Source organism: Canis lupus, chromosome 26, assembly GCF_048164855.1.
Source record: "Canis lupus baileyi chromosome 26, mCanLup2.hap1, whole genome shotgun sequence".
Classification (NCBI taxonomy): Eukaryota; Metazoa; Chordata; class Mammalia; order Carnivora; family Canidae; genus Canis; species Canis lupus.
In genome coordinates, this window is record NC_132863.1 from 48,629,236 (window position 1) to 48,655,000 (window position 25,765).

General features: G+C 65.2%; 1 protein-coding gene across 1 annotated transcript in view; it reads left to right on the forward strand.

Annotated features, from left to right (window-relative positions):
- NTSR1 (neurotensin receptor 1) overlaps positions 1-24,868 on the forward strand; it is a 38,561-nt gene extending 13,693 nt beyond the window's left edge. The window contains exons 2-4 of the mRNA XM_072801690.1: positions 17,819-18,020; positions 21,451-21,541; positions 22,887-24,868. Of these exons, the coding sequence (XP_072657791.1) occupies positions 17,819-18,020; positions 21,451-21,541; positions 22,887-23,136 (543 nt within the window). The 3' untranslated portion in view covers positions 23,137-24,868. The remainder of the gene's footprint in view (positions 1-17,818; positions 18,021-21,450; positions 21,542-22,886) is intronic.
- Positions 24,869-25,765: the final 897 nt, after the last annotated feature.

Genomic DNA, 25,765 nt, shown 5'->3' on the forward strand with positions numbered 1-25,765 from the left:
TGGAAGAGGCGCAGAAAGCTTCCAGTTCAAACCAGCTGGGCGGGCCTTCGTGTCTGGAACAGGCTGTAACCCCACGCAGCTTCCTGCTCCTGCCCGTCCTGAGACCCGTGTAAGTGTCCTGGGGCCGCGGTGACCAGGGACCACGACTGTGTGGCTCAGGGGGCAGGAACCCAGCCCCTCGCGGCTCTGGAGGCCAGAAGTCTGAGGCCAGGGTGTGCGCAGGGCTCAGCGCCTCTAGAGCCTCCTTCCTGCCCCTTCCAGCGTCCCTCCCGTCTGCGCCGGTGTCTTCTCGTGTCTCCTCTGTCTGTGACTCTCCTTTTCTATTATAGGGACGCTTGTCACTGGATTTAGGACCCCCCGAATCCAGGGTGAGCTCATGTCGACGTCCTCACCTGCATCTGTAAAGACCCTTTGTCCAAATAAAGCTACACTCGCAGGTTCTGGAAGCAGGACCTGGACATACGTCCTGGTGTCCCCCAGCAGCCCCACTGGACAGCTCCAGGGCCGCCCGGCCCGGCAGGGGGCTTGCTCCTGGGCAGACGCTCTGTCTCCTGGCAGATGACTGGTGCCCTGGGTCCAGAAACACAGCAGGTGCCGGGGCCTCTCTCTACAGGACGGGGGTGCGCGCAGACCCCGCGGCCCCCCATGAGCTTGCTCCCCAGCCCTGAGTCCTGCCAAGACCTGGCTGTGGAGCCCCGACCCCGCCCCGCCCCAGCCCTGACCCTGCCCCGACCCACCCCCACCCCCAACCCCGCCCCACCCTCGCCCCGGGACTCCCCAGGCAGGAGCTGAAAGGAGCCACGGTCCACGGGGCTCCGCAGGTGGGCAGCGGGCGCACAGGGGCCATGCTCACCCGCAGCCTCGTCGCAGCCCCAACGGGAGCCCTTCGTTGGCATTTAGGGCGTCGAGCACCACTTCCAGCCCTTTCTGAGGTCCGCCTGCCGGGTTGTGATGACCCTTCCCTGACCTTATTAACGAATCACAAGGTAGTGGGGGCATCCTGGGGTCAAGTGCCCCCGGCTTCCCCCGTGGTGCGCTGGAGTCACCAGCGTGAAAACCCCGGCTCCGCCGCCTGGACAGGAGCGGATTGGCTCTGGGGCGGCAGCTGGGCCCGGCCCCGGGATTTCCGCCTCCATCGGTAACAAGCAGACGCCTCGTCATCCCTCCTGCCCCGGAGGAAGGGCCGCGGCGCGGGGAGCCCAGGAGGACGGGCTCTTTCCGAAGGACGCCCAGGGGGTGCCCGGCCTGGGGGGTGGCGGCGTCGGGCCCGGCCACCCCTCCCTGCACCCCGTGTCCCGCCTGTGAGGCGGCACTGCCGTCCCCTGCCGCCCGCACGCTGGTCCCCGGAGAGGCCAGCTGTCCCCTCACGTGTGGCCCCGGAGCCCAGCGCGGTGCTTCCCGAGCGCCCAGGACGTGCCTCCCTATTATTATTCATTATTGGCGACTGACGTGGGGTCGCGTGGTACCGTCTGTCATCCTCTCCGCCGACATAGGGCCCCCACCGGCCGCCCGCGGCCCTCCCACGGGTCACCGAGCTTCTGTCTCCAACAGGCCCGTCCTGCAGACTTCTACTGTCTGGTTTCTAAAAGCGGCAGAGCTCATTTCTCAACATCCCCTCTGCAAAGCTGTTTCTATTTCAGTAAAACTTGAAGCCGTTTGTGGCTTTAACTGCCCGCCGGTGCTTGGGCCCCATTTCCACACGGGGCCGGTTGAGCGCTCGGCGGAAGATAGCTTCTGACTGGGGTCAGACGGGCCAGGCAGGAGCCCCCCGCAGCGGGGAGGCCTCCAGGCCCCCAGGGACACCCCCGTCCAGGTCCCCGCCCGGGCACAGCCCAGGGCTCAGGCCGTACCCACGTCCAGCCGCCGGGATCAGGACCCGTAACCCCTCTCAGCAGCCCGGGCGGGGCTCAGGGCGACCGGCCAGGACAGCGGGTGGCCGTGCGTCCAGCGGGGAGCGGGGAGGGCGGATGACTCAGGTGTTGGGGTGAGCGGTGATGTCTCAGCGGGGCGGGACCCAGCCCGGGGGCCTCCCTGCCCTGCTCCTGTGGATACGAGGACAGTGTCTGTCCGTCTGTCCATCCGTGGAGGGCCCTCGGCCTCAGCCAGGCAGCCCGGCTCTCAGCTGCGTCCCCTACAGGCAGGGCCAGTGCTCGCCAGCGCCGGGGCTCCAGGCCTTGGCGTGAGGCTGGCAGGTTGTGGGGGAAAAGGAAGAGGAAGGCTGACGGGCCCCGAGGGCTCAGCCCCAGGCCGCCGCATCCCTGCCTGGCAGCCCACCAACACGGGGGCGGGGGGGGGGACATCCAGGACCCCCTGTGGGACCTGAGCTCAGCCCTGCTGGGCGTGGGGGAGGGGCAGCAGCAGGAGCTCAGGCCCCCCAAGGCCCTGAGGGGGTGACCACTCCCCTGAGCCCACGACGAGAGCCTCCCGAATGTGAAGCTGGGGCGCTATTGGGCCAAACGGGCAGGGTGGCCCCCCGAACGCCCAGGACGGGGCCCGGGGTACACCCCGGGCTTGTTGAGCAGAGAAGCTTCGGGGTTTAGGTCTCAGTTGGTTTGGGAACCCTGGCAGGATGTGAGGCGTGGTGACAAATGCTGAGACCCCCGGGAGTGTCCCCCACAGTGGCCCCACCGTCGGGCCCAGGGGCAGGGCTGCTGTGATGCCGCCTGCAGCTGTGGGCCCTGCCCGCCCCCGGGGGCTGCTGGGCTCACGTGGCAGCCCCGTCCCCCCGGAGCCCCGGGGGCAGGTTCTGCTCCCCCACAACAGGCGAGGCCGCAGGGGTGGTGGAGGGGGACGGGACCCTGGCCTCTAGCTCCCCGCAGCAGGTGGAGGATGTGGGACAGCCACCTGCAGGGAGGGGCTGGCGGCCGTCGGGGCCCTCAGAGGCCTTTGGTCCCCCTCGGGCCATGGGGGGTGAGGACGGGTCCCCCGCCTGTCACCACCGGGGGGCGGGATGGATATGGTGGCTCAGGGAGTGCACAGCGGCCCCGGGTCCGGCCACAGCTGGGCGGCCTCCCCAGCTCTTGCAGGGGCACCTGGCAGCCCTGGCTTAGGTCTTAATCCTGTAATTTTGTGTCTGTTTTAAGTGGAACTGGGTGCATCCTGAGAAAGGTGACGGTGGGCGCGGGGTCCCCAGGACGGCCGTGGGAACTAAGAACTACGGGGACCCAGGGACCGTTCCCAAACATCCGAGGGCCGTGACGGGGTTCTGCCTGGAAGCTGTTCCTTTTCTCCATTTCCGTGGTTGTGCCTTTTCCGCACGGCGGAGCTGGAGCCACTGGGGGGGTCCCTGTGCCGATGGGCTCCTCTCTCCCTCCTCCCTGTTTCCCTGGCCTGGGAGCCCGTTTCTTCCTGGCCCTGAGTAGCTCCCGCCGTCCGGATGTCCGCAGTTCACCGTCACCCGCTCGAGGGCCGCCCGGCCGCTCCCAGGGTCTGGCGATGCTGAGCCCCGCCGCCGTGGACACCCACGTGTGACACTCGTGTGGCCGGAGGTCTCTGCTCCCGGGAGCAGAGCCACCAGACCACATCCCGTCATTTTAACCAGCAGTTCCCCGATGACATAGGGTGTCGAGCATCACTGCACGTGCCTGTTGGGTCACCCGTAAATCTTTGATGAGCTTCAGATCCTGCGCCCGTGTTTTGAGGTATTTGTTTGCTTATTCGGTTTTAAGAACTCTTTGTATGTTTGTAGGTTTCAGAGAATTTTTCTGATTTTTTTAACGTGGTGAAATTCACATAAAATCTACCGTCGTAATCGTATTTGAGGGCGCAGCGCCCTGGCACTAAGCACGGTGCCGCCGTGTGCGGCCGCTGCCCCAGCCGTCTCCAGGACTCTCTTCATCTTGCAAAACGGACACTCTGTCCCCCCACCGACCTCCCCCAGGGCCTGGCGGCCGCCGTCCCCCCTATATCCATGAATTGGTTCCCCCAGGGGCCCCCATACGTGGGTCGGGGTGTTGTGACTGGCTCGTGGCACGGGTTCGACTCTGTAGGAGCAGGTGCCAGAACTCGCTTCCTTTCTCAGGCTGAGCCACATCCCGCTGTGCGGACGCAGCACATCCTGTTCGTCCCCCCCCCCGTGGGTGGACACTTGCTGGCTGTGGGGCTGGTGCTGCAGTGAACGTGGGCGTGCAAACTTCTCTCTTTGGGGAAGACTCCCAGGTGGGACACACGGTAGTTCTTTTTTTCATTATTGTTATTGTCTGAGGAGGTGCCAAGCCGCGTGGCACAGAGGCTGCATGTGCGTGTTTTACTTCCCGCGCAGGAAGCGACGGGGCCACCATCCTGCGGGCCCGCCTCGGGCTGGCCGGGTCACGCAGCCTTGGCAGCAGGTCAGACGTGGCCGAGGGTATGGGCCCCTGGTCACCCCAGCTGTCCAGGCTCGCGGGGGGGGCACCGTGGGGAGCGCATCCCCACGCCGTCTGCTCCCTGCTGGTGAGGGACGGGGACGGTCTGCCGTGTCCTGGGGGAGCCGCAGCTCGTCCCGCTCCTGCCCACCCCGTCCAGCCCTCCTGCCCTTCCTGGGCTGTGCCTCCCGGCCCGTTGGGACCCCCCAGGGGCGACCCTGAGGACTGTGCGGACAGCCGCGTGCAACGGGCGGCTCCCAGGTTCCAGAATGTGAAGCCCCCACAGGCGTCGGAGGACTTGTCACATGGCAGCGGAGAGGCGGGGCCCAGGCCGGCTGTGCCCCAGAAGGGAACACGCATCCATGAATATTCACGCCGGCATTGGACTTGCAAATCCCCAGTAATTTAAATGTCATCAAGGCGTGCGGGCACCTTTTGGGGAGAAGATCTGTCAGAGAAAATGAATCGTGATCACCAGTCATGACGGGGAAGCGGCCTCCTCAGTCCCCGGCGGGGCGGCCGGAGGCTCCTCCAGGGTCACCGCTCCGGGGGCGTCGTGAGCGCTAACTCCGGGGAGCGGTGGGGGAGGGGACCCTGCCCGGCTCCCCACTTCCCTGGCTCCGGAAGAGAAGCCCTGGAAAGCCAGGCCATAGAGGCCGCGGTGGGCCACAGGTGGGGGACACGGGCCCCGCAGCCGCCTGCCACCTGGGACCCCCACGGCCGAGGGCTGCACCCACCTGGCTGAGCGGCGCTGCTGCGGCCAGGGTGCGGCTACTGGCTTTTCTGGGTGAAGCGCGACCGCGCCCGCGGGTGGCTCCCGCTGCTCCCGATGGCGTTAGGAGCTGGCTCCGACCCTCACGGCCGCCCTCCAGGCTGGGGACTCCTTGGACCGTCCCAGCTTACGGGGCAGGAGACTCCCCAGATGGGGACACCGGGGTCTCAGACACGCGGCAACAACGGGTCGGGGCGGCTTCTCCTTGGCGCTCCCACCCGTCCCCAGCGTCCTGTCCTCGGGGCTTAGCTACTCAGCATGACTCTGGTTCATTTTTGAGATGCGGGGGCCAGTGGGGGGCAGGTGACGGGGCAAGAGGGGGAGCCCTCCCCGCACACGCCCGTGGGCCCGCCCTGTGAGGCTCTGGCGTCCTCGGCCTGCTCGTCAGGCTCCGCTGCCACTCGTGGGGGAAGCAGGGGGGGCCCTGACATGTCTCCGGGTGTTGCACACGGGCTTCCCGCCCCTTTGTTCTTAGGGGACGCCTTCAGGTCCTGGCACAAATGTTTCATGGGGGGGGTTCTTTAAAGATTTTATTTATTTACTTATTCCTGAGACACAGAGAGAGAGGCAGAGACACAGGCAGAGGGGGAAGCAGGCTCCACGCAGGGAGCCCGATGAGGGACTCAATCCCGGGACCCCGGGGTCTCACCCTGAGCCCAAGGCAGACTCTCACCCGCTGAGCCCCCCAGGTGTCCCGTTTTGTGGGTTTTAAATGACCAAGGACAGTGGCCTCCAGGCCCCGGGGCTTCCCCGGCAGGTGCGCTGAGGCGGCCCCACTTCTGCGGGCTGGTGCACAGCCCCTCGGAGCCGGGCCGTCTGGTCTGAACAACGGACACGTGTGCCTCCCGGGGTGGAGGCTGCGTCCGAGGTGAGGACATGGCGGATCCGGTGTCTGGCGAGAGCACAATTCCCTGCTGGTGACGGCGGCTTCTCGCCTGTCTTCACACGGTGCGGGGGCACAGGAGCTCCCGGGGGTCCCTGGTGCAAGGGCCCCACCCTCACGGCCCACTCACCCCCGACGGCCTCCCTCCCGACACGACACCCGTGGGCGCCACATCCCAGCGTACGAACCAGGGACGCAGCACTCGGTGTGCGGCAGACCGACCTCCGGGCGGCGGGAGGGGAGGGCACCCCCGGGGCTGAAGAGGAAAGGCTCGGGCTGGGGAGAGGGCGGCCGGGGCCTCCACTGCCCCCTCGTCCCCATCTGCGAGGCCGCCCAGGGGGACCAACGGGGAAGGGTGGCCCGAGGTGGGGCACCCACCGATTCCTGTTCACAGTGCAGCGCCCTGCGGGGTTCCCGGCCGTGGTCCCCACCCCGCAGCCTGGTCGTCAGGGCCCCGCACTTACCCTTCCCGCCCCTGCAGGACCCGGCACAACCCGGGAGCCCCATGAGGGGACAGTTCGTTCTGAACACAATCCTTCAGCGGCAGCCTGGCTCAGGGCGCAGGGCAGCGGGGACGCGGAGGGCAGCGGGGTGAGGGCGCCAGGCCGGGTCCCCGGGGCCCGCAGCACCACGACGCGAGTCCGTGTTTAAGGGACTGCCCTGCTTCTGCTCACGCCGAAGCCAACTGGGAACACATATGGAGCCACACACGCACGCTCAACACGCACACGCACTCACAGAGACGCACACACTCATGCGCTTGCACACACTTTTGCACGCACTCAGACGTGCTCACGCACACTCACACACGCTCGCCTACATGCTCACCGTGCACACACACACAGAAATGCACATCTGTGCACACACGCACACGGGAACGCTCATGCCCGTGGACACGCAGACGCACAAGTGCACATGACAAGCCCACGAAGCACGAAGCAACGTTTGCTGATGGTGGGGACAGAGGGAAGGTCCCCCTGAGACGCCAGCGAACCCAGACCCCGAGGGCCCCAGGCCCGCCGGCTCAGCTGCCCGGCTCCACGTGTCTGGCTCCACGCTCGAGTTCCGAGCCGTCGGCACAGAGCCCGCTCTCGCGCTCAGGTTCACTGAGATGCTGCTGCTCTTTCAAGAAGTCAGACCCACGGGTGAGCCTGTCTCCCCAGGAAATAAAAACGAAAGGAAACGGTCCCCCGGCCCCCTGTGGGCCCCTCGCCCCCGCTCTGCAGCACAGCCGACGGGGGACGCCGCAGGAGCCGTGACTGTCCTGACAGAACCAGCCCCCAGATTCGGGGGCAGGACGGCCCGCTCGGCTGCGTGATGATGCCCTGCCTGCCGTTCCCCAGCTTCCTCGGCACCCTGCCTTCTCGGGGCTTCTTGTCAGCCCTGGGGTGGGGGGCGGATACTTACACGAGGGGTGTTTCTCTTCAAAGAGAGTGTAGTGATGCGGCTGATAAATCAAGAGCCACAGGACTCGTCGGGAAGGCAGTGCATCCGCTAGCTTCTGCTGCGTAACAAAACAGCCCCAACCTCGTTGGCACGAACAGTAACGTTGCTTGCGATCCTGGGGTGGCGGTTGGGCTGGCTCTGCTGGTCTGGGCTGGGGTCGCCTTGGTGGCTGCTGTCCCCCGGAGGCTCCCCGGGCCTGGAGGAGTCCGAGACGGCCTCACGTACCTGCGTGCAGGTTGGCGCTGGCCCTTCCCTAGGCCTGGCCGTCCAGGAGACCAGCCACGGTCTCCTCACGCTGTGGTGGCCACGAGAGCAGGAAAGCGGCGGCCTGGCTCGGGACGCAGGGTTTCCGCTGCACGTCACCGGTCAGAGCCAGGCCAGCACGGGCTGGGCCGCAGACTCCACGTCTCGGTGGGACGGGTGGCCAACCACATCGCCAGAAGTGTGCGCCCAGGGCTCTGGAAACCGTGAGCAGCGTTCGAGGACCCTCCTCCATGGGCCACGGCTGGCCAGTTCATGGCAGTCTTGCTAGCGGAGGGACCCGTGACAGTTGTGTCATGACCCAGGATGTCTAGGGGAGCACCTCGCCGGGGTGGGGGGGGTAGGGAACATCGCGAGGCCACGGCTGCCCGTGATGGTTAAGAAGGCAGCTGGGAGGTCCCCAGGATTGCAAAGATGCAGGCCACCACCGCGATGGCCACGGGCGGCCGTGCTGCTTAGGGACATGTGGGGGCGGGCGGCAGCCGGTGTGGGGACAGCAGGCACGAAGGCCAGAAGACACGGCTGCTCACGCGGAAGCAGCCACAGCGGTCCGCAGCCTCGCAGCCCCGAGGGCGGCCTCAAAGTTAATTTTCCAGTGTTAGGAACGCGCTGTCTCTGCTCAGTCCCCCGAGCTTGGGTTTTTCCTGTAGCTTCCGAGCTGGTGAGACTTTGTCTCCCTGTGGCCGAGTTCCCTGGGATGACACAGGCTGGCCGCACTGACCGCACACCGTGGCCCACCGGCACCTGCGCGGGTGGTTGGCCCGCGGCCACGGCCAGCGCGGAAGCCCGAGCCCCAGGACGCCGGGCCGGAGGGGCCGCTTCAGGCCGTCCGAGAACACTGGCCTCGCCTGTAGGGCCGGTATCCACAGGGCCACACAGGATGGCCCCGGGGGAGCCCGGGAAGTGCCCCGGAACACCGCACACCTGGGACGGACCTTCCAGAGGCTGCCGTTTTCACCTGGGTGGATGTCGGGAGACGTGGCGGTGGCAGCAGGAGCAAGGAGGCCCCAGTGGCCGCGGCCTGTCGGGGCGTCCAGCGCGTCGCAGCAGCAAATGGAGGCAGCGAGTTCTCGCGCTCTGGCCGCCTCCGCCCCCCGCCCGCGTGGCCAGGCTCGGCTGGGAGGGCAGCTCTGAGGACCCCCAGCTGCAGTTTTCCCCGACTCCGCTGAAGCAGAACAAATCCTGTTTCACAGGCTCGCGGCAGGGGGACCAGGACTCTGACAGCCCCGGGCTGGCTGACGGGCTCCGGGGAGGACGGGCTGTCAGATGACAGGGAAAGCTTGTGCTGAGACATTTGCATGAGCCGGAGACTCCTGCCACGGGAGGAGGACGTGAGGGGGCCTCCAACCTGGGGGACGTTGACCAGGGGACGCCCACCGGGGTTATCACAGCAGGAAGCTGAGGTCAGACCCCTGGACGCCCGAGAGGCCGAGTGTCGCTGGGGTCGCCCCCCCGCCTCACGCTGACCGCCTCCTGCCTGCCGCTGCCCCACCCCACCCACCCCTGCATCCTGCCTCAGCCCCCCACTGTCTCCCAACCGCCCACGGCGTCCAGCCCCACGGGCACCACCCTGCCGCAGGCCGCCCCGGCCCGGGCCCCTCCTGGCCCCCAGGCTCTGCCCACCTCGTGGAAGAGCCGCCCCCTTCACCCCTCCTCTGGCTTCTGCGACAGTGTGTGACGGGACCCCGGCCCAGCCCCGCGGGCTCCTAAGGCCCCCACCCCTTTCTCTCGCCCATTCGTGCCCCTCATCTCTCAGGTCTCTGCATAGACTCCTCCTCCAGGAAAAGGCCCCTCGTCTCCCCCAGACTGTCGTGCTCCCCACTGAGTCCCGTGTGTTCACGCACTCCACACACACCACGTACAGCAGATGCTCAGTAAATGCCCGTGAAGGTCAGACGAGGTGGGCCTGGGCACCTGTGTGCTCAGAGGATGGGGGGCGGGCTGGTGGGCCCAGGAGGCTGACGGCAGACTCCACGGAGGCAGTAGCCCTGGTGCTGAGACACGCCAAGCGGAGACGCCAGGGTGGGTAGGACGTGTCGCCACTCACCCTGCAGTTCCCGAGCTGGAAGGCAGCCCCTGCCCTGGGCCCATCCCCGGGGGACAGCCTGGTCCCCTTGAACTACCTCAGCTGCCATGTGCTCCTGCAAGAGAGAAGAGCTGGAGGCCGCGGAGGTGGGGGGGACAGCGAGCTTCCCTGGAGCCAGTCAGGCCCTCTGGCTCCGTGGGCTGTGGCGCCCTGCTGCCAGCCATCCCTGGCCCCGAGTCGGGGGGGCACCCGGCCGCTGCCCCTCCGCCCACGGGAGCTGGACCCAGGGGCGTGTTTGCCCTGGTCCTCGGGCCGAGGCCGGCCTGGACCCCCCTGCCCCTGTTCCCAGGAATCAGGATCTTCAAGAGGGACCAGGCCGCCCCCCACCCCCACCCCAGCCTGAGAACGGATGTGCTCAAGCCGTTTGGCACGACCCAGACCCTGGCTGCCGTGCTCTTCACTGCGGTGCCTAGAAACACAGGGTGGCCCCTGCACGCCGCAGTGCCATCCCGCCCCTGCGGGGACGGTGGCACCTCTCAGGCTGACCGGCCCGGCCTATTTACTGTTTCAGACTCTGGCTGGAAAGGAGGGAAGCAGAGCGGGGCCCAGTGGCCACGTGGCTGTGTTCTCTCGGAGATGGAAGAACGACGGTCCCTAGGCCACGCGGGCATCGGGGGCCTGCTCTGGGGTCACTGGGCGGCGTGCCGGCCGGCCTTGGCGACGTAGCTGAGAGCTACAGCCGGGCCCTCGTGGGGCGGGACGGGCCGGAGCAGCGGCCAGACTCACCACCACTGTTCCTGAGGCCGCGGCCACCCGAGGTGGAAGCCGGGGAACCCGGCCGAGGGAGCGTCAAGCATCAGTGCTGGACGTGGAGCCAGGGCCCCGGGTCCCCTCAGGGCCCAGGAGCTGGTCAGCTCGGGAGGAAACCGGAGCCACGTGCAGGCCCAGTGGGGCCCGGGCCGGGGTGGCCGCTCCCAGCCCTCCCCGCCGCCCCCCGCCGGCCGCTCCACCCCGGGTCCACCATAATCAGATTCACCCCAAGCAGGGACAGGGCGCTAATTCTATTGAAAGGAGCGGAGATGCTGGGTGCAGAGCCAGATGTCCACGGGAACACAGTGACCAGCGCTGCCGGGGGACGGTAATTCGAAATTGGGAAGGAACAGGATATTCGCTAAACTGCCCACACGATTTCTTGGCAAGAGAACACTGAGTCCTGGGGGGCAGGCCCATCGGCCAGCGATGCCGGGAGCACGGAGAACGGGGCGGGCGGCGGTACCAAGTGGGGGACGGTCCCCGGCCGAGCCCTGGCTCCGCAGCGCCGTCCTGACCACATTGCTCGGGTGACCCGATGCCCGCTGCTGCCCGGGCTCGGACTCTCGGCCCACGGCGCGCGAGCTCGCCGTCTCACCCAACCCCAGCCTCAGGCCCCTCCGAGGCCGCTGCTGAACTCCCTGGAAACCCACCCCCGGCACGCGAGCGTCTGGGTCAAGACCAGGTCCCCGCGTCTTCCTGGCGTGGAGCAGAGCTGCGATGCCCGGAGCCCCGTCAGAGGCACATGCAGCGTCCCAGGGGCCTCGGTGCTGAGTTGGCACCACTTGTAATCCCTCAGAGTCAAATTAATTCCCTACACGTTAGAAAAATGCACACAAAAGGCTTAGCAACTGGATCCAATTCAGCTCGCATCTGAATGGGGGGCGGGGTAAGCAGCAGCCGGTCTTGCAAAGGGAGCGACCCTGCAAGACAGGCGTCACCCAGCGGGCGTGCGGGTGGGGACGAGAGCCCGGCACACCCCACGAGGGCCGTGGTCTCCACGTGTTAGGGCACCACTCGGGCACCGTTGCCCACGTTTTTTCAGGCACAAAAGTGGGGGCCGCGCTCACTTCTCCGCCACCCGTCCTTCTCGAGGATCTTTAAAGCCCGTGTGTTGCTTACTTAGCAGATGTCCCACTGATGTGAACGTTCTCCTGGGCTTTTTAGCCAACGGATATTTGAAAACACGGCAAACAGGCCTTCAGCCCACAGCCCTGCCAGCTTGCCGCACCGCACAGATGGCTTCCGTGTGGTTTCGAGAGTCCAAGAGCCAGCTCGCCACCCCAGCTGCTGCCGAGGCTGATGAGCCCCCCAAGTCCCAGCCAGAGCCAGGCCCCAGTGCGCCTCCTGTGTGCCACCAGGGGAGGGGCCGCGCTGCTCCTTCCCTGTCCCTAGGAAGGGACAGGCGCATTGGGAAGGCCATTTCCTTAATCCGATTGAGGGTCTCGCAGCAGCCCAGCTGGTGCCAGGACTGCGGCAGGGCCAGGAACAGACAGGATGTGGCTCCAGGGGGGCTTCTGTTCCAAGTTCACTCTCAGACTGTGGCCTCCGTGGCTGCAGCCCCACAGGACGCCAGGACTCCCCAGCGCAGGGCTGCTGGCTGCGGGAGCCGGTGTGGCGGCGGGGCCTCCTCCAGGGGCCACAGGTATTCACCCCTTGTCAGGACAGGAAGGGCCTGGAGATGGGGTGGAGTGTTCCTGATGGCCCCTGCTCCAGCTGGCCGGGTCCCCAGCCCGGGGTCCCCCCACCTCTCCCAGCCTAGCCCCTCACAATGAGGTCCCCCACTCCCCATCCCCCTAGATCCCCCCACTCTCTGTCCCCTCCAGGTCTCCCCCACTCCCCTCCCCCCAGTCCCTCCCAGGTCCCCCCCACTCCCTGTCCCCCCTAGTTCCCCCCACTCCCCGTCCCCCCAGGTCCCCACTCCCCATACCCCCAGGTCTCCCCCCAGGTCTCCCCCACTCCCTGTCCCTCCCAGGCCTCCCCCCAGGTCCCCCCCCACTGTCTGTCCCCCCCAGGTCCCCACTCCCATACCCCCCAGGTCTCCCCCACTCCCCATGTCCCCCCAGTCCCCAGGGCCCCCCCAGCTTTGGTGGGACTTCCACGGTGCTGAACCCCGCCCTCCCGGCTGGATCCTCCGTCCCTCTGAGCCCCTGGTAACTCCGGGCCAGCCTCCCCAGAAGATCCCAGCCCTGGGGGAGCATGGAGACCAGGTGAAGCAGATCAAAGGAAGGAGAGAGAAACGGAGCTTCGGCCCTGAGAGCCCTCCGAGGAGTCAGAATCTTTGGCCTAGAATTTGTTCTCAAAAACTCTCACTCACCCGGAACGGTGGGGTCTGGGCAGCTGAGGGCGGGCACGTGCCCGCGGAGCTCCCCCGGTGTGGGTCTGGCCCTCGGCGGGGCCCGGGTGCGCGCTCCTTGTGACGGCTCCCGGCGGCCCAGTGACAGGGCAGCCGGCACCGCCGCTGCGGGTCGGGCTGGGTCCGGGCTCCTCGCTGGGTCGGGTCCCTTCTCTATGGGGTGAGAGCACCGACCCTCCGACCTCGTCCGTCCGACGAGCGCGCTCGGCGCGGTCCGCGGGGTCCCGGGGCCCCGGGCCTGCGGCCTGGCTCGGGACCAGCCTCCGCTCGCTCAGCTGAAGGCCGAGTTCGAGCCCGAAAGGAGAAGGTAGACGCGCTCGGGCGTCCTTTCAGACAGAGCCAACGATGCTTCCCAGAGCCAAGTGGTGGGATGGACCAGGTCGGGTCGGGCCAAGGCCTACGCCCGGCGCACCCAGGCCTGGACTCCTCCTACCCAGTGGCCTTGCAGGTGCTAGACGCGACTCCCGTGGCCTCTCCAGGCCGCATGCCCCACCCTGCTGCCGGGTCCCCCCCCCCCCCCCCCCCGTTGGCTCAGAACCGGCAGCCTTCCCTCCCCGGAGCCCAGGCCTGCGGCAGGTGCTGACCCTTGTGCGGCTCATCCCTGGGCCGCCGGGCCACACAGCTGCGACCACCGTCGAGAGCATCACAGTGCTTGTTAGGTGAGGGACGGGAAATCTGGGCTGTGTCACCTTGGAAGACCCTTGTCTTATCTTTGGCCCTGAAACGAGGACACACGCACCGAGGTCTGGTCCCTAGGCCTCCGGCACTTCCTGGTCCGGGGAACGTAGGGTGGCACGTGTGACTGTCATGTAAGCAGGGGGCACGGGACGCACACGTAGGTCCAGGTCCAAGTGTGTCCCACTGACTCCATCCCTGTGCCCTGAACGGAGGGCACGACGGGAGCCTCCCACCCCAGGCCTCGCCCGGCCGTGTTGGCCTCCTCCGGGTTTCCTTCCCGGGACCCCCGGACGTGGAGCCATCTCCCTACTTCACGCAGCTGCTCTGGGCTTTGCAAACGGCCCACCCGTGTTTAGTGCCCTCCCGCCCACCACGGGCCGGCTGTTGGGCCTCGAGGCCGGGGGCGAGGGGGCATCTCTTCATCGGAACAGGCGGCTGAAGTAGAGAGAAATGGGCCGCAGCACAGAGCAGATGACTGCGAAGCAGGGGTGGGAGTGGGAGGAGGCCCCGGGGGCTCAGGGGACCCCCCGCCGACCCAGGGCCGGGCCTGCCGCCTGCATCCACAGACGCCCCTCACCGGGTGCAGCCTGCCACACGCGCCCCCCTTCCGGGCCGACCCGAGGTCCCTACACGCACCCCCTTATCGCTCAGCGGTCTCCCTCCGTCCCCATCAGGAGGCTCACAGGGCTGGAGTCGGGGCAGCCCCGGGTCCTCAGGCAGGACCGGCCACGCCAGCGCCTCGAGCGACCTGGGCAGGCCCCACCGAAGCGCCCGCCTCGCCGCCCTGCCCTCCCAGGGACACCCTGGCCCCACGCGGCCGTGCTTGCGAGAAAGCCCGGTCTGAAGGCTCACCAGCCAGCCTGAGGCCAGGGTCCACACCCCGACACCCCGACCGTGCCCCCCGGTGCCCTCGCCTCCCGGAGGCCCTGGGCCGCGGAGCCCAGACTGAGGGCAGCAGGGCGGGAGGCGACCCCACTCACAGCCTGCCGCCCCGAAGACCCGGCCTCCCTGGGTCGGAGGTCGCCCCGTGGCCGGTCAGGTGCCCCGAGGTGCTGGGCTGACAAAGCCGCGACCTGGGTGTCTGGGGACCCCAGCTTGGGATGCCGCCTCCCGCCGGCCGCCGGGGCTACCTCGAAGCCTGAGGGTCCAGCGGGAGGGCCCGGGAGGTGACGCAGGACAGGAATTTCTCCCAGGGCCCAGAGAATTGATTATTTTTTTCATCATTGTTTTTTTGTTTGTTTTTTACAGCAAATTTTAAAGCAGTGCGTGAACTACTTTATTTCTTAAATTCCACCAGGTTAATATGTGTGACAGTAAGATTTCCATGATTCTTCTGGTAGTTTTCTGGCTTTAATTTCTGTTTTAATCTCTGCTCCAACTGCATTGTTCTGCTGTGGGGTCCCTGGGAGTCCAGGTACCAGTTCTGAGAACCAGCTCGGAACGTCATGAGGGGAATGGAGAAATGCTTATTTTGCTAAAAAAAAAAAAAAAAAAAAAAAAAAACACCTAAAAGTCTGGGGCGCGCGGCTGCAGGCAGCTGGTCCAGGAGCTCGAGCGATGCCGTGGGCTCCCGTCCTCGCACCCGGGCAGGTCTCCCCACCAGGCGATCGCGGTACCGAAGGTTCCAACCCCTCTTCCCTCACCCCTGCGGGCTCAGCAGGACAAAAGGTCATGAATTTTCCCTGAAGAGAAGGCCCGCTGGAGGGGGCCCCCGGTAGGGGGTGGGCACTTTCAGGGAGGCAGCGGGGGGTCCTGGGAGGGGGCAGAGGTCGTGGGCCCTGCGGGTCACCTACCCTCTCCGTCTTGCGGAGCCGCTGCCCGTGCCTCCCTGGGCGCCGTTGCACCATCTCTCTGTCCATCCGCTTCTCCGTGCTGAGCTGATCTCACGACGTCTGTTGAGAGTGTCGGGTAGTTGGTAAGTGGGGGTGTCTCCCCGTCTGGTACTGACCCATCGTCCTTCCTTTCCAGAACTTTCCTGGCTGTTCTTCGATGATATGTTTCTATCTGAATTTTAGGATCAGCCTGTCTGTCCCCGAGTCTTCTGTTTTATTGGGACAAATGCGTAGACCAGGCTCGGAGTCCGCACAGGCACCTGCCTGTCTGGGGGGCGCTGGCTTCCCTCAGCGGGGCCTTCCTGCCCTCCCGTGCTAGCACTTGCGGCGTTCCCAGAGAGCGTGCGCGAGGCTCAGGAGGCGCGTTCCTGTTTGCTCGGGGTCGGGGTGGGCTGCTCCCCTGTTCCCAGGAGTGGGGGGTCGAGTGCAGGACACAGCCCCCCAGCCATGCTGGGGGCTTCAGCAGAAGGCAAGCCCCAAGGGTCAGGTGTGCCCCCCACGGTCCAGGTCCAGGCTGGAGGGTGCAGGAAAGGCATCCGCCCTCCGACGGCCCGTGAGGGCCCCGCCTGCGATCAGGGCAGGCCTGCGGGGTGAGGCCTCTCCCACTGAGAGCTTGGGACCTCTTCCCACGGGGGCCAGGCCAGACCCCACGGGCCAGTGTGCGGGGCCCCGGCCCACTGCCTACCTGGCCCTCAGAAGCCGCTATTCTTACCGCCCGCGCTCAGCGAGGTGTGCTGTCTTAAATGTTTTGACATTTAAAATGTTTTGGATACGTTTGTTCTGTTTAAACTACACCCAGCTGAGGTGACTCACAAGGAACCAGTTTGTCTCCTGGGCCCAGACCCAGCGTCCCGCTGCACCCCCGCCCCACCTCCAGCCCGGCGAGAGCCCCAGAAACATTCCTGGGGCGGCCCCTGGCCCGTGCCAGCCCCTCGCCTCCCTGCAGAAGGTGGACGCCACCAGCAGGGAAGACAACGGGGGTGGGAAGGGCCCCCCCACCCCGGGACCTGCCCCTGAGCTTGGGCACACAGGAGAGAAGGGAGCCCAGCGGGGGCGGCTGGCGGGGGCCGGTGCAGGCAGGCAGTGAGCGCCGGGCGCCGGGGCCAGGAAGTGTGGGAAAGGCCCCTCCCCGGGGCCTGCTGGCCCTTCTCTGGCCTCTTAGCCCCCCAGCTTAGCAGAGCCGTGTGGAACCGAACATATCCTCAGGCCCCCGCCTCCTGGAAGGCCTCAGGATCTCCGAGGTGGGGCCTGGAGCCCTGAGAGGGGGGGCGGGACCCCTGCAGGCCTCACGGTGCCCTCAGGAGAGCGGCAAGTGAGTCTGCCCCATTCTGGACAGAGGCCGGGCCGCCGAGAGGAGAGCAAACCTGCGGGCAGCCTCGGGGGCTGCTGGGCGTCCCGGGCCACTGCTGCGGGAGCAGGACGGAGCTGCAGCGTCCTCACCCTGGAGAGGCTACTCTGGCTCTGTTCTCGAGGGCTGCAGGCAAACCGGGTTAGGAGGTGGCAGGAGGGGCCGCCCGGAACCCGGGGAGCCCTGGGTGTCGGCCACCCGGAACTTTCCGGAGGAGCCAGAGCCAGCACGGCCTCTCCAGGCACAACTAACGCCTTTGTGAACGTGAAGTGCAAAGTGAACGCGTGGAGCAGCTGAGCAGGGACAGCAGGGCGAGGCGCCGAGGCCACACCGCCAGGGCCAGGAGCGGGGGCGCCCGGCGACAGGAGCGTTCAGAAAGAGTGAAAAGCCGAGCGCGGTTCACAGCGCTCGAGGCTGCTAGTCCGCTGGCCCGGGAGGCGATGCCAGGTCCCCGCTGCCCGTCAGGTCAGCCCCCTGCGCGGGGCGCGAGGGCCGGTCTCAGCCTGCTGTCCTGCAGGCTCTGGCTTGGGCTCAGACGGGCCAGGTCAGCTGTAGTCCAGCCTCTCGGCCTGTATGAGGCTCGGTTTCCCCAGATGCGAAGACATGGGAGGGAGAGGTGCTCGGAGGAAGCTCTCCTCAGTGAGCCGACGGTGAGGCAGGAGGAAGGGCCTTCCTTTCTGTCCAAACACGAACCGTCTGCGTACCTGAGGGATGCTGGGCTTGGCCGTCCTGCAGGAGCAGCCCGGCGCCCTGGGTCTGCAGCCGTGACTCGTCGTGTCCAGACCTGCGAGCGTAGAGCCCCGGCCGTTCGCCGCGGCCAGGACGCACCCGAGTCTGCTCCGCACCGTCTACACGGTGAACCCTGCGCAGAGGGGCTCACTGAAGGGACAGTCTGTGAACCCCACCTGCACCAGGCGGGAGCGGGAAGCAGGTGGAAGGTGGAGTGTGCGTCTGCCCAGAAGACCAGGCACCTTCCACACTGCAGGCCCCACCTGGTGCGACAGGCAGCAGGGCGCTGTCCCCTGCACGCCGGCCTGACGGCTGTCCTTCTCTTTCTCTGCAGATTAATACCTTCATGTCCTTCGTGTTCCCCATGGTGGTCATCTCCATCCTGAACACCATCATCGCCAACAAGCTGACCGTCATGGTCCGCCAGGCAGCTGAGCAGGGCCAGGTGTGCACGGTTGGGGACCAGCACAGCTCATTCAGCATGTCCATCGAGCCTGGCAGGGTCCAAGCCCTGCGGCACGGCGTCCGGGTCTTACGTACGTAACCGCTGGGCCCCCAGGGTGGGTGGCAGCCAGGGGCCAGCAGAGCAGCAAGCCTCACACCAGTGAACAGGGTCAAGTTTAAGCCCAGGAAATGGAGCAGTCCCAGCAGACGCCGAAGGCTGGCTCACCTACAGACTGCGGCTCTTACTGCGCCCACCGTCCATCTACCCACTCATTCTTCCATTTCTCTCCATCCGTCCACCCATCCTTTCATCCATCCGTCCTTCCACCCATCTATCCTTCCTTCCCTCCATCCATATATCTACTCATCCACCCATCCATCCATCCATCCATCCATCCATCCATTCACTGATTCAACTAGTCTCCTGAGCACGGACTCTGGGTCAGGCAGCTTGCACACATAGCCACCGAGCAGCAGAGGTGGGTTACCGTGTGTGCGGGCGGTCAGGTGCCTGCTGGAGAGGCCTGAGTGCAACCCCACCGCATGATGACCCACATTCTCATGAGGATCCTGAAGACCAGCCCTTGCAAAGTCCCCACCCGGCCAGCCCCCAGCGCAGGAGAGCACGGAGTGGAGCTTGTGCTCATGTGGCTTGTGATGTTTCCTGTGTGGGACCCTGGGCCCGGCCTGTGCCCAGAGCTGGCATCCTGGTGGAGGGCTCTTTCTCAAAACACTGCACCCCACTCTGCTGAAGGCAGCCCTACCCACCCCTTCCCTGACCTTGTGCTTCCCAGTAGCCCTCCCGATTGCTGTCACCCTCCCCCTCGGCCGACTGGCCTCTGGGCCTCTGCCCCAGGCCACCTGACCCTCAGCAGCTGTGGTTTCTTAGCAGAGAGAGGTCCAGAGCAGCACTGTCAGTAGGAATATGACACAAGCCCTACGTGATGTTAAATGGTCTAGTAAGCATATTTTCAAAAGTAAAAAGAAATAGATAAAATTCATTTAAATAATTTATTCAGTGTAGTATTTCCAAAGTCTTGCCATTTCAGCATTAATCACTGTGGTAGTATTGATAAGAGAGCTCCCCAGCCCGTAGCCAGTGACCAGGGTCAGGCTGTGTCCAGGGGTCAGGGTCACAGCTTTGCTTCTGCTGTGTCAGGGACAGGCTTCCTGAAACGTCCCGGTGCCACCAACCTATTTCCTGCTGCTGCCAGCAGGCAGGCCTCCCATCTCCTGGGCCTGCGGGGTCAGGGCAGCTGCCCAGGGGCCAGGGCCCCAAAACCAAGCCCCTCCTGCAGGCCCCCCCAAGGCCCCAAGATGAGGACGCACCATCTCAGGGCCAGGCTTCTCTCTGCACCAGGACAGCCCAGCCAGCCCCAGGTTTTCCCGACCGGTTGACTGTTTTATTGCTTTCTTTCCCATTGCGGTGAAGTACACTCAGCATACAATTTACGACCTTGACCATTTTCAAGTGTCCGTTTAGGGGTATTACGTGCATTCACACCATCCGTTCCAGAACTTTGTCATCTTGCAAAACTGAAACTCTGTCCTTACGAAACACGAAGTCCCCACCTGCTCTCCCCGCAGCCCCCAACAACCACCGCCCCCCTCCTCTCTGTCTCTATGAATTCGGCTACTCCAAGGGCCTCATCCCAGCGGGATCGTCCTTTTGTGTCTGGCTTACATCTCTGAGCACTGACGTCCTTAAGATTCAGCTACGTCCTGGCAGGCGTCTGAATGTCCTTTCTTTTTATTTTTTTTAAGATTTATTTATTCATTTATGATAGACAGAGAGAGAGAGAGGCAGCGACACAGGAGGAGGGAGAAGCAGGCTCCATGCCAGGAGCCCGATGTGGGACTCGATCCCGGGTCTCCAGGATCGCGCCCTGGGCCAAAGGCAAGCGCTAAACCGCTGCGCCACCCAGGGATTCCCCCGTCCTTTCTTTTTAAGGCTGAGTGTCTGGATGGCCTTCCCTGTGTTTATCCATCAGGTGTGTTGGGGGATCCTTGGGTTGCCTCCACCTTTTGGCCATCGTGAACCCTGCAGCAGTGGCCTGCAGACACCTGTTTGAGTCCCTACTCTCAGTGCTTTGGGAAATTACTCAGAGTAGAATTGCTGGGTCATATGGTAATTCTATTTTTAATTTCTTGAAAAATTGCCATACTTTTTCCCAAAGTGGATATACCATTTTGCATCCCCACCAACCATGTGAAGAGGTGCTCGTTTCTCCACATCCACACCAAAAGGCACTATTTTCTCAGGGTGTTGTGTTCTTGTGGATTGTATTTTTGTTTTGTTTTGTTTTTTATATTAGCCGTCCTGGGTGTGAGATGGTATCTTTTTTTTTTTTTTTTTTTTGAGATTTTATTTATTTATTCATGAGAGACACAGGGAGAGAGAGAGAGGCAGAGATACAGGCAGAGGGAGAAGCAGGCTCCATGCAGGGAGCCCGATGCAGGACTCAATCCGGGGTCTCCAGGATCATGCCCTGGACTGAAGGTGGCGCTAAACTGCTGAGCCACCCAGGCTGCCCCTTTTTTTTTTTTTTTAAGATTTTATTTGTGAGATGGTATCTTTTTTTTTTTTTTTTTTTTTTTTGTGAGATGGTATCTTAATGGGGTTTTGGTTTGCATTTATCACATGATGAGTGACGTGGAGCACTCTTTCATGTGCTGATTAACATTTGTGTATCTTCTTTGGAGAAGCGTGTGTCCAAGTCCCTTGTGCATTTTTATTTTTTTATTTTTTATTTATTTATTTTTTTTCCTTGTGCATTTTTAAATGTGTAATTGGATTGTTTGATTTTTGCTGTTGCATCTTCATTCTCTGTGGGTCCTGGATTTTAATCCCCGGTCAGATGTGTGAAGCAAACACTTTCTCCCGTTCTGTGAGTCACCTTTTCGCCCTGGTGACCGTGACCTGTGATGCACAGCTTGCTCGTTTTTATGGAGTCGAGGGCATCTGCTTTCCCTCTGTTGCCTGAGCCCTCCAAGAAGTCGCTGCCAGATTCAGTGTCGTCAGGTTGGCGCCAGTCATTTTCCTATAAGAATTCTGTAGTCTTCGCTCCTACATTCAGATCTTCGATCCGTTTTGAGCTAACCCTGTATGAGGTGTGAGGTAGGGGTCTGGCCTCCTCCTTCTGCACGTGGCTGTCCCATTTTCCCGGTACGATGGTCTCGGCAGCCTCGTAGGAAGTCACCCGCCCATATCTGTGAGGGTTCACCTCTGGGCTCTCTGTCTTTAGGCCAAGGTCACACTGTTTTGACGACTGCAGCTTTGTGGTAGGTTTTGAAATTAGGACACGAGAGCCTTCCAGCTCATCTTCCTCAAGGTTGTTTCAGGAGTCCCTCCAGACGCCCACGAATCTTAAGATGGGTTTTTCTATTTCGGGGTTTTGAGAGAGGTGGCACGGAGCCTGTAGACTGCGGTGGGTACACTGACAATTTAACACTGGTTAGTCTTCTGGGCTCAGACAGGATGCCCCCCTTCACCCGCCGAGACCCCGTCTCTCTGTGTCTCAGGGGCTGTGGTCATCGCCTTCGTGGTCTGCTGGCTGCCCTACCACGTGCGGCGCCTCATGTTCTGCTACATTTCCGATAAGCAGTGGACCCCGTGAGTACCGGGAGCCTGGGGCGCAGGGGTGAGGCTCGGGCTGGGAGAAGCTCCCCAGAACAGGTTGGCATGGGAGGTGGGGGCGCGGAACAGAGCAGCTCAAGGCAGGGCTGCAGGTCAGGTGTCCCCGCATGTTCTTGGTGTGACTGTGAGTGGGCTGGGGGCAGAAGGAAGGCCACGGAGGGATGGATGCCACAGGGGGATGGACACCACGTCCGTGGCTGAGGCTGCTCAGCCACGGGGCAGGTCACAGCAGAAGAGGAGAGCAGAGCTGAGAGTGGGTATGAGACGAGTTTAGAGCCGTCTGGAGAGAGACAGAAAGGGCTGGCCCTGTGGGACCTGGGGGCGCAACCACTGTCTGGGTGTCCTAGACTACCCCCAGGCTGGGGGAGCCGCGAGCACTCGGGGGGCCCCGGGGCAGCCACACCCACACGGGGCCCTACCGCAGCCCAGGGACACACAGCAGAATCAGTGACGGGAAACAAGCCCGCAGAGGCGTCCTGGGGAGCAGGCCCGGCTTCCAGAACCCCCTCCGCAGGCCAAATGCCCCGAACGAACCGAGGCCACGTGTGAAACGCTGTCGGCTGGGCAGCCGGCCAGAAGCCCAGGGCTCTTGCTGGGGCCGCTCACGTAGATGCCGCGGCTGCCGCGCGCCCCAGCCCCAGACTCCCAGGAGGAAGCATCTGCTCTGCGTAGGATGCTCTAGGCCCCGAGAGCCCCTCCTCGCAGGGGGTGGCGACCCCGGACATCCAAGCTCCCAGACCCCGGTGCAAGAGGCCAGCCTTGCCGGGACGCCCTTCTGACACGACAGCCCCAGGCCCCGCCGTGCGTGAGCTTAGCAGGGCAGCCTGGTCCGAGGGTCACAGCTTCTTCAAAGTGACGGGGAACCATGGGCAGGGCAGATCCAGGACAGACGAGGAGAAGTTGCAGGTAGCAGAGCACGGTGCTGAGTAAAGGGTTTCTGAAACCCAGGGCTGCCTGGTGAGGGAGTGAGATCCCTGTCGGTGGAGGCAAGCAAGCCGAGGCCCAGGAGCACAGCCCTCCAGGGAGCAGGGAAGGGGTCCGGCCGCACCCCTTAGCCCCAGCGAGCTGGCCTCCTGCACGCAGACGGGCGGGCCCGGTGTGCCGCAGGGAGGGGTGGAGGCAGGCGGGGAGGACGGCCACAAGCCAGCCCCCCGACCGGCGCCAGCGGGAGCGTGGTCGGAACTCCCAGCACCTCAAGAGATGCCGCAGCCCCGGAATTTGTTCTGAAATAGCCCCACGTCAGAGAATTTAATGTCCTTGTCCCGAGCACCGAGGGTCGCGGCGCCACCAGGCCGGGTCTGACACCTGCCCTCGCCCCCAGGTTCCTGTACGACTTTTACCACTACTTCTACATGCTGACCAACGCGCTCTTCTACGTCAGCTCGGCCATCAACCCCATCCTGTACAACCTGGTCTCTGCCAACTTCCGCCAGGCCTTCCTGTCCACCCTGGCCTGCCTGTGTCCTCTGTGGGGGCGCAGGGGGAGGAGGCCGGCCTTCACCAGGAAGACCAACAGCGTGTCCAGCAACCACACCTTCTCCAGCAACGTCACCCGGGAGACACTGTATTAGGGCCGGGGGGAGGAGGGGAGGCCCAACGGCAGCGTCGCCCCCTTCCCCCCTCCCCCTCTCCCTGCAGCCCCCCACCCCCGGGGCAGGAGCAGGGCTCAGCAGAGGCCGGGGACTCAGCGCCCACCCCCAGAGGCCTCATTTCTCGCAGCTTCTCCCTCTGCCCCTCTTTGAAAGCCGGAGAGAGATTGCTTCACCCCAGATCCAGAAAGGGCCTTTAATGAGAAGAAATTAGTGGTGGGGGAAGGCAGGTTTCTTTGTTCCCACACTACGGGGTGATCCGGGAGGACAGAAATGAAAGGCACAGGCCGGGCCGGGCTGGCGTGGGGAGGCAGCCGCCCCGAGAGGCAGGGCTGTGGGCGGAGGGCGGCCGCTGCCCTGGCGCCCCCGGCGAGGAGAGGACCGCTGGCCTCCTCTGGTACGGCCTCGGCGCCCAGACCCCTCCTCTCCACGGGCGGTGCCCAGGGGCCCCCGGGGGTCGGGGGGGCAGGCGTCGGCTGGACCCGGCTCCCCGTCCTCCTCGCCCATTTGTGGGGACTCAGCCACAGGTGAGGAGGAGGAGCCGTGGACACAGGCGCCCGTGGCTGCCAGGCTGAGGCCCCGGGTCGCCCGTCACGGCCGCGCACAGCGGCCCCAGCCCCGGGCACCCGGAAGGGCAGGCACCTCCGTGGTCTGTAGGAGCCGGTCTCCAGACAGGATGGCCTGGCCCTGGCCGTGCCCTGGCAGGTCCCCTGAGCCGGGGGAGGCCGAGGCCGTGTGAGCTGCCTCACGGGAGGCTCGAGGGGCAGAAGGGCCTGGAAAATGAAATATGGGCTTTTGTTACAGCAGGTTGTCACTGGGCTCCTGGAGGGAGCAGACGGGCAGCGGGTGGGCAGCCCTGACCCCGCCGAGGAGGCCTGCTCCCAGCCCGGGCACCAGGACCCGCCCCTCCCGTAAGAACGGCCGTTGGCTGGCACGGTACCCACGGCGGCGTTGGACCTGGGCCCTCTGCTCCGAGCTGTGCGCTCCCAGAACCCCCGGCTCCTTCTGCAAGAGCGGCGCCGGGTGGGCAGCCGCCAGCAGCCCCCCAGGACCCCGGGACCCAGGCCAACCCAGACCCCACACACGCCGTCGGCTCCGGGCAGGCGAGCAGGACAGGTGGGCAGGCGGCCAGTGGGCGCCTGCAAGCAGAGGCTGGTGCCCAGGCCGCGGGCGTCGAGCACGGGCCTGGACTCGTCCCGAGAGGCCCTGAGAGCCACCCCCGCGCTCGGCACCTCGGCCACGCCGTCCTCCGAGGCTGACGAGTGGGCGTGGGCGCCGTCTGGGCCCGGCCGATGTGCCCTCCCGGAGGACCCAGCCCAGGACGGGCGGAAGACGGGGTTCCCTGGGGTGGGGGCAGAGTGGACGCACGATGGGGACACCCAGCAGCCCGGACCCTTGCAGGCGCAGCAGGGACAGGGTCTGTGCGGCGGCCCCAAGTGCCCGTGACCGTTGCGGTCTTCACGTTCCCGTCTGCGCACTTCCCGCAGCCACAGACGCGTCCACGCACAGCCCGCGCCCTCCGTGGGCCACCGGCTCCGTAGAGCCCGCCCCTGGCCACGTCACGCAGTCGCTCCAGTGTCCTGTGTGACTGTTGGCCGTGATGCTAACCCCCGTTGTGTCGCTCGCACAAACCTGCCCCAGCCCTCGCCACGACCTACCGCGGTCGGCAAGAACAACCCCCCCGAGTCCCAATAAAGGAGACGATTGCCCCCCGCGGCGTGGACTCTCATGTCGGGGGCCAGCGGGCCTGCGTGCGCCCAGTCGTTCGCTCGTTCATTTATTCCTCGGGCGCCTGCTGACACGGCACACAGCCGTCCACGGGGCCTTCGACCGAAACCACGTGGGCTCCCACAGGCTGGAGGGCTGGGGCCGGGACCCCCCGGCTCAGGACCAGAGCTTCAGGAGGCAGCGGGAGAGGAAGGAGTGTGTGCCAAAGGGGACCCACCTGCCATGGGGTCCCCTCGAGGCCTGGAGTCGGGGAGACCTGTGGGGCCGGCCCCCTGCCCCCCTCCCACCGAGCTGCTTCCCATCCATGGGCTGGGCACAGAGGAGGCCTCGTGATGGGCGTGTGGGTCCTGCGAGTGTCGGACTCTGGGCTCTGCAGACGCTCTAGCGGCCCCCAAAACGGAGGGAAGCGAGTCAGCTGCCCCCTGCCAGGGGTCAGCGGCTGGGGGACACCTGGGGCCCGGGAGGAGTGCTGACCCGTCCCCACACGGCTGCCCCGTCTCCCCCGCTGAGCCCTCCCCTCTGACTGGCAGCGTCCCCAAGGACCCCAGCCTGGGGACCAGCAGCACGGCACCAGCCTGCGGGGCCCCGGGGGCCTGTCCCTCCCCTTGAGTCCCCAGGGCCAGAGGGGCCGGCTGGCCCCCCAACACCGCTCGCCTGGAGGTGCCGCCTTGCCAGGCCCCAGCCTGCCCCATGTGTGCACACGGCTCATTCCTCCACCTGCCCGGTGGGTGCGGGGTCCCTCACTCCCTCACTCATCCACCTGCTGGGTGCTCCGCAAGGACCGGTGTCCTCAAAGCTGACTTGCTGCTCCGCTCTGACCGGCACAGGGATGAGGTGCGAGGCTCCGGGTGCTCCCACCTCGGCACTAGGCGTTGGACGCCGC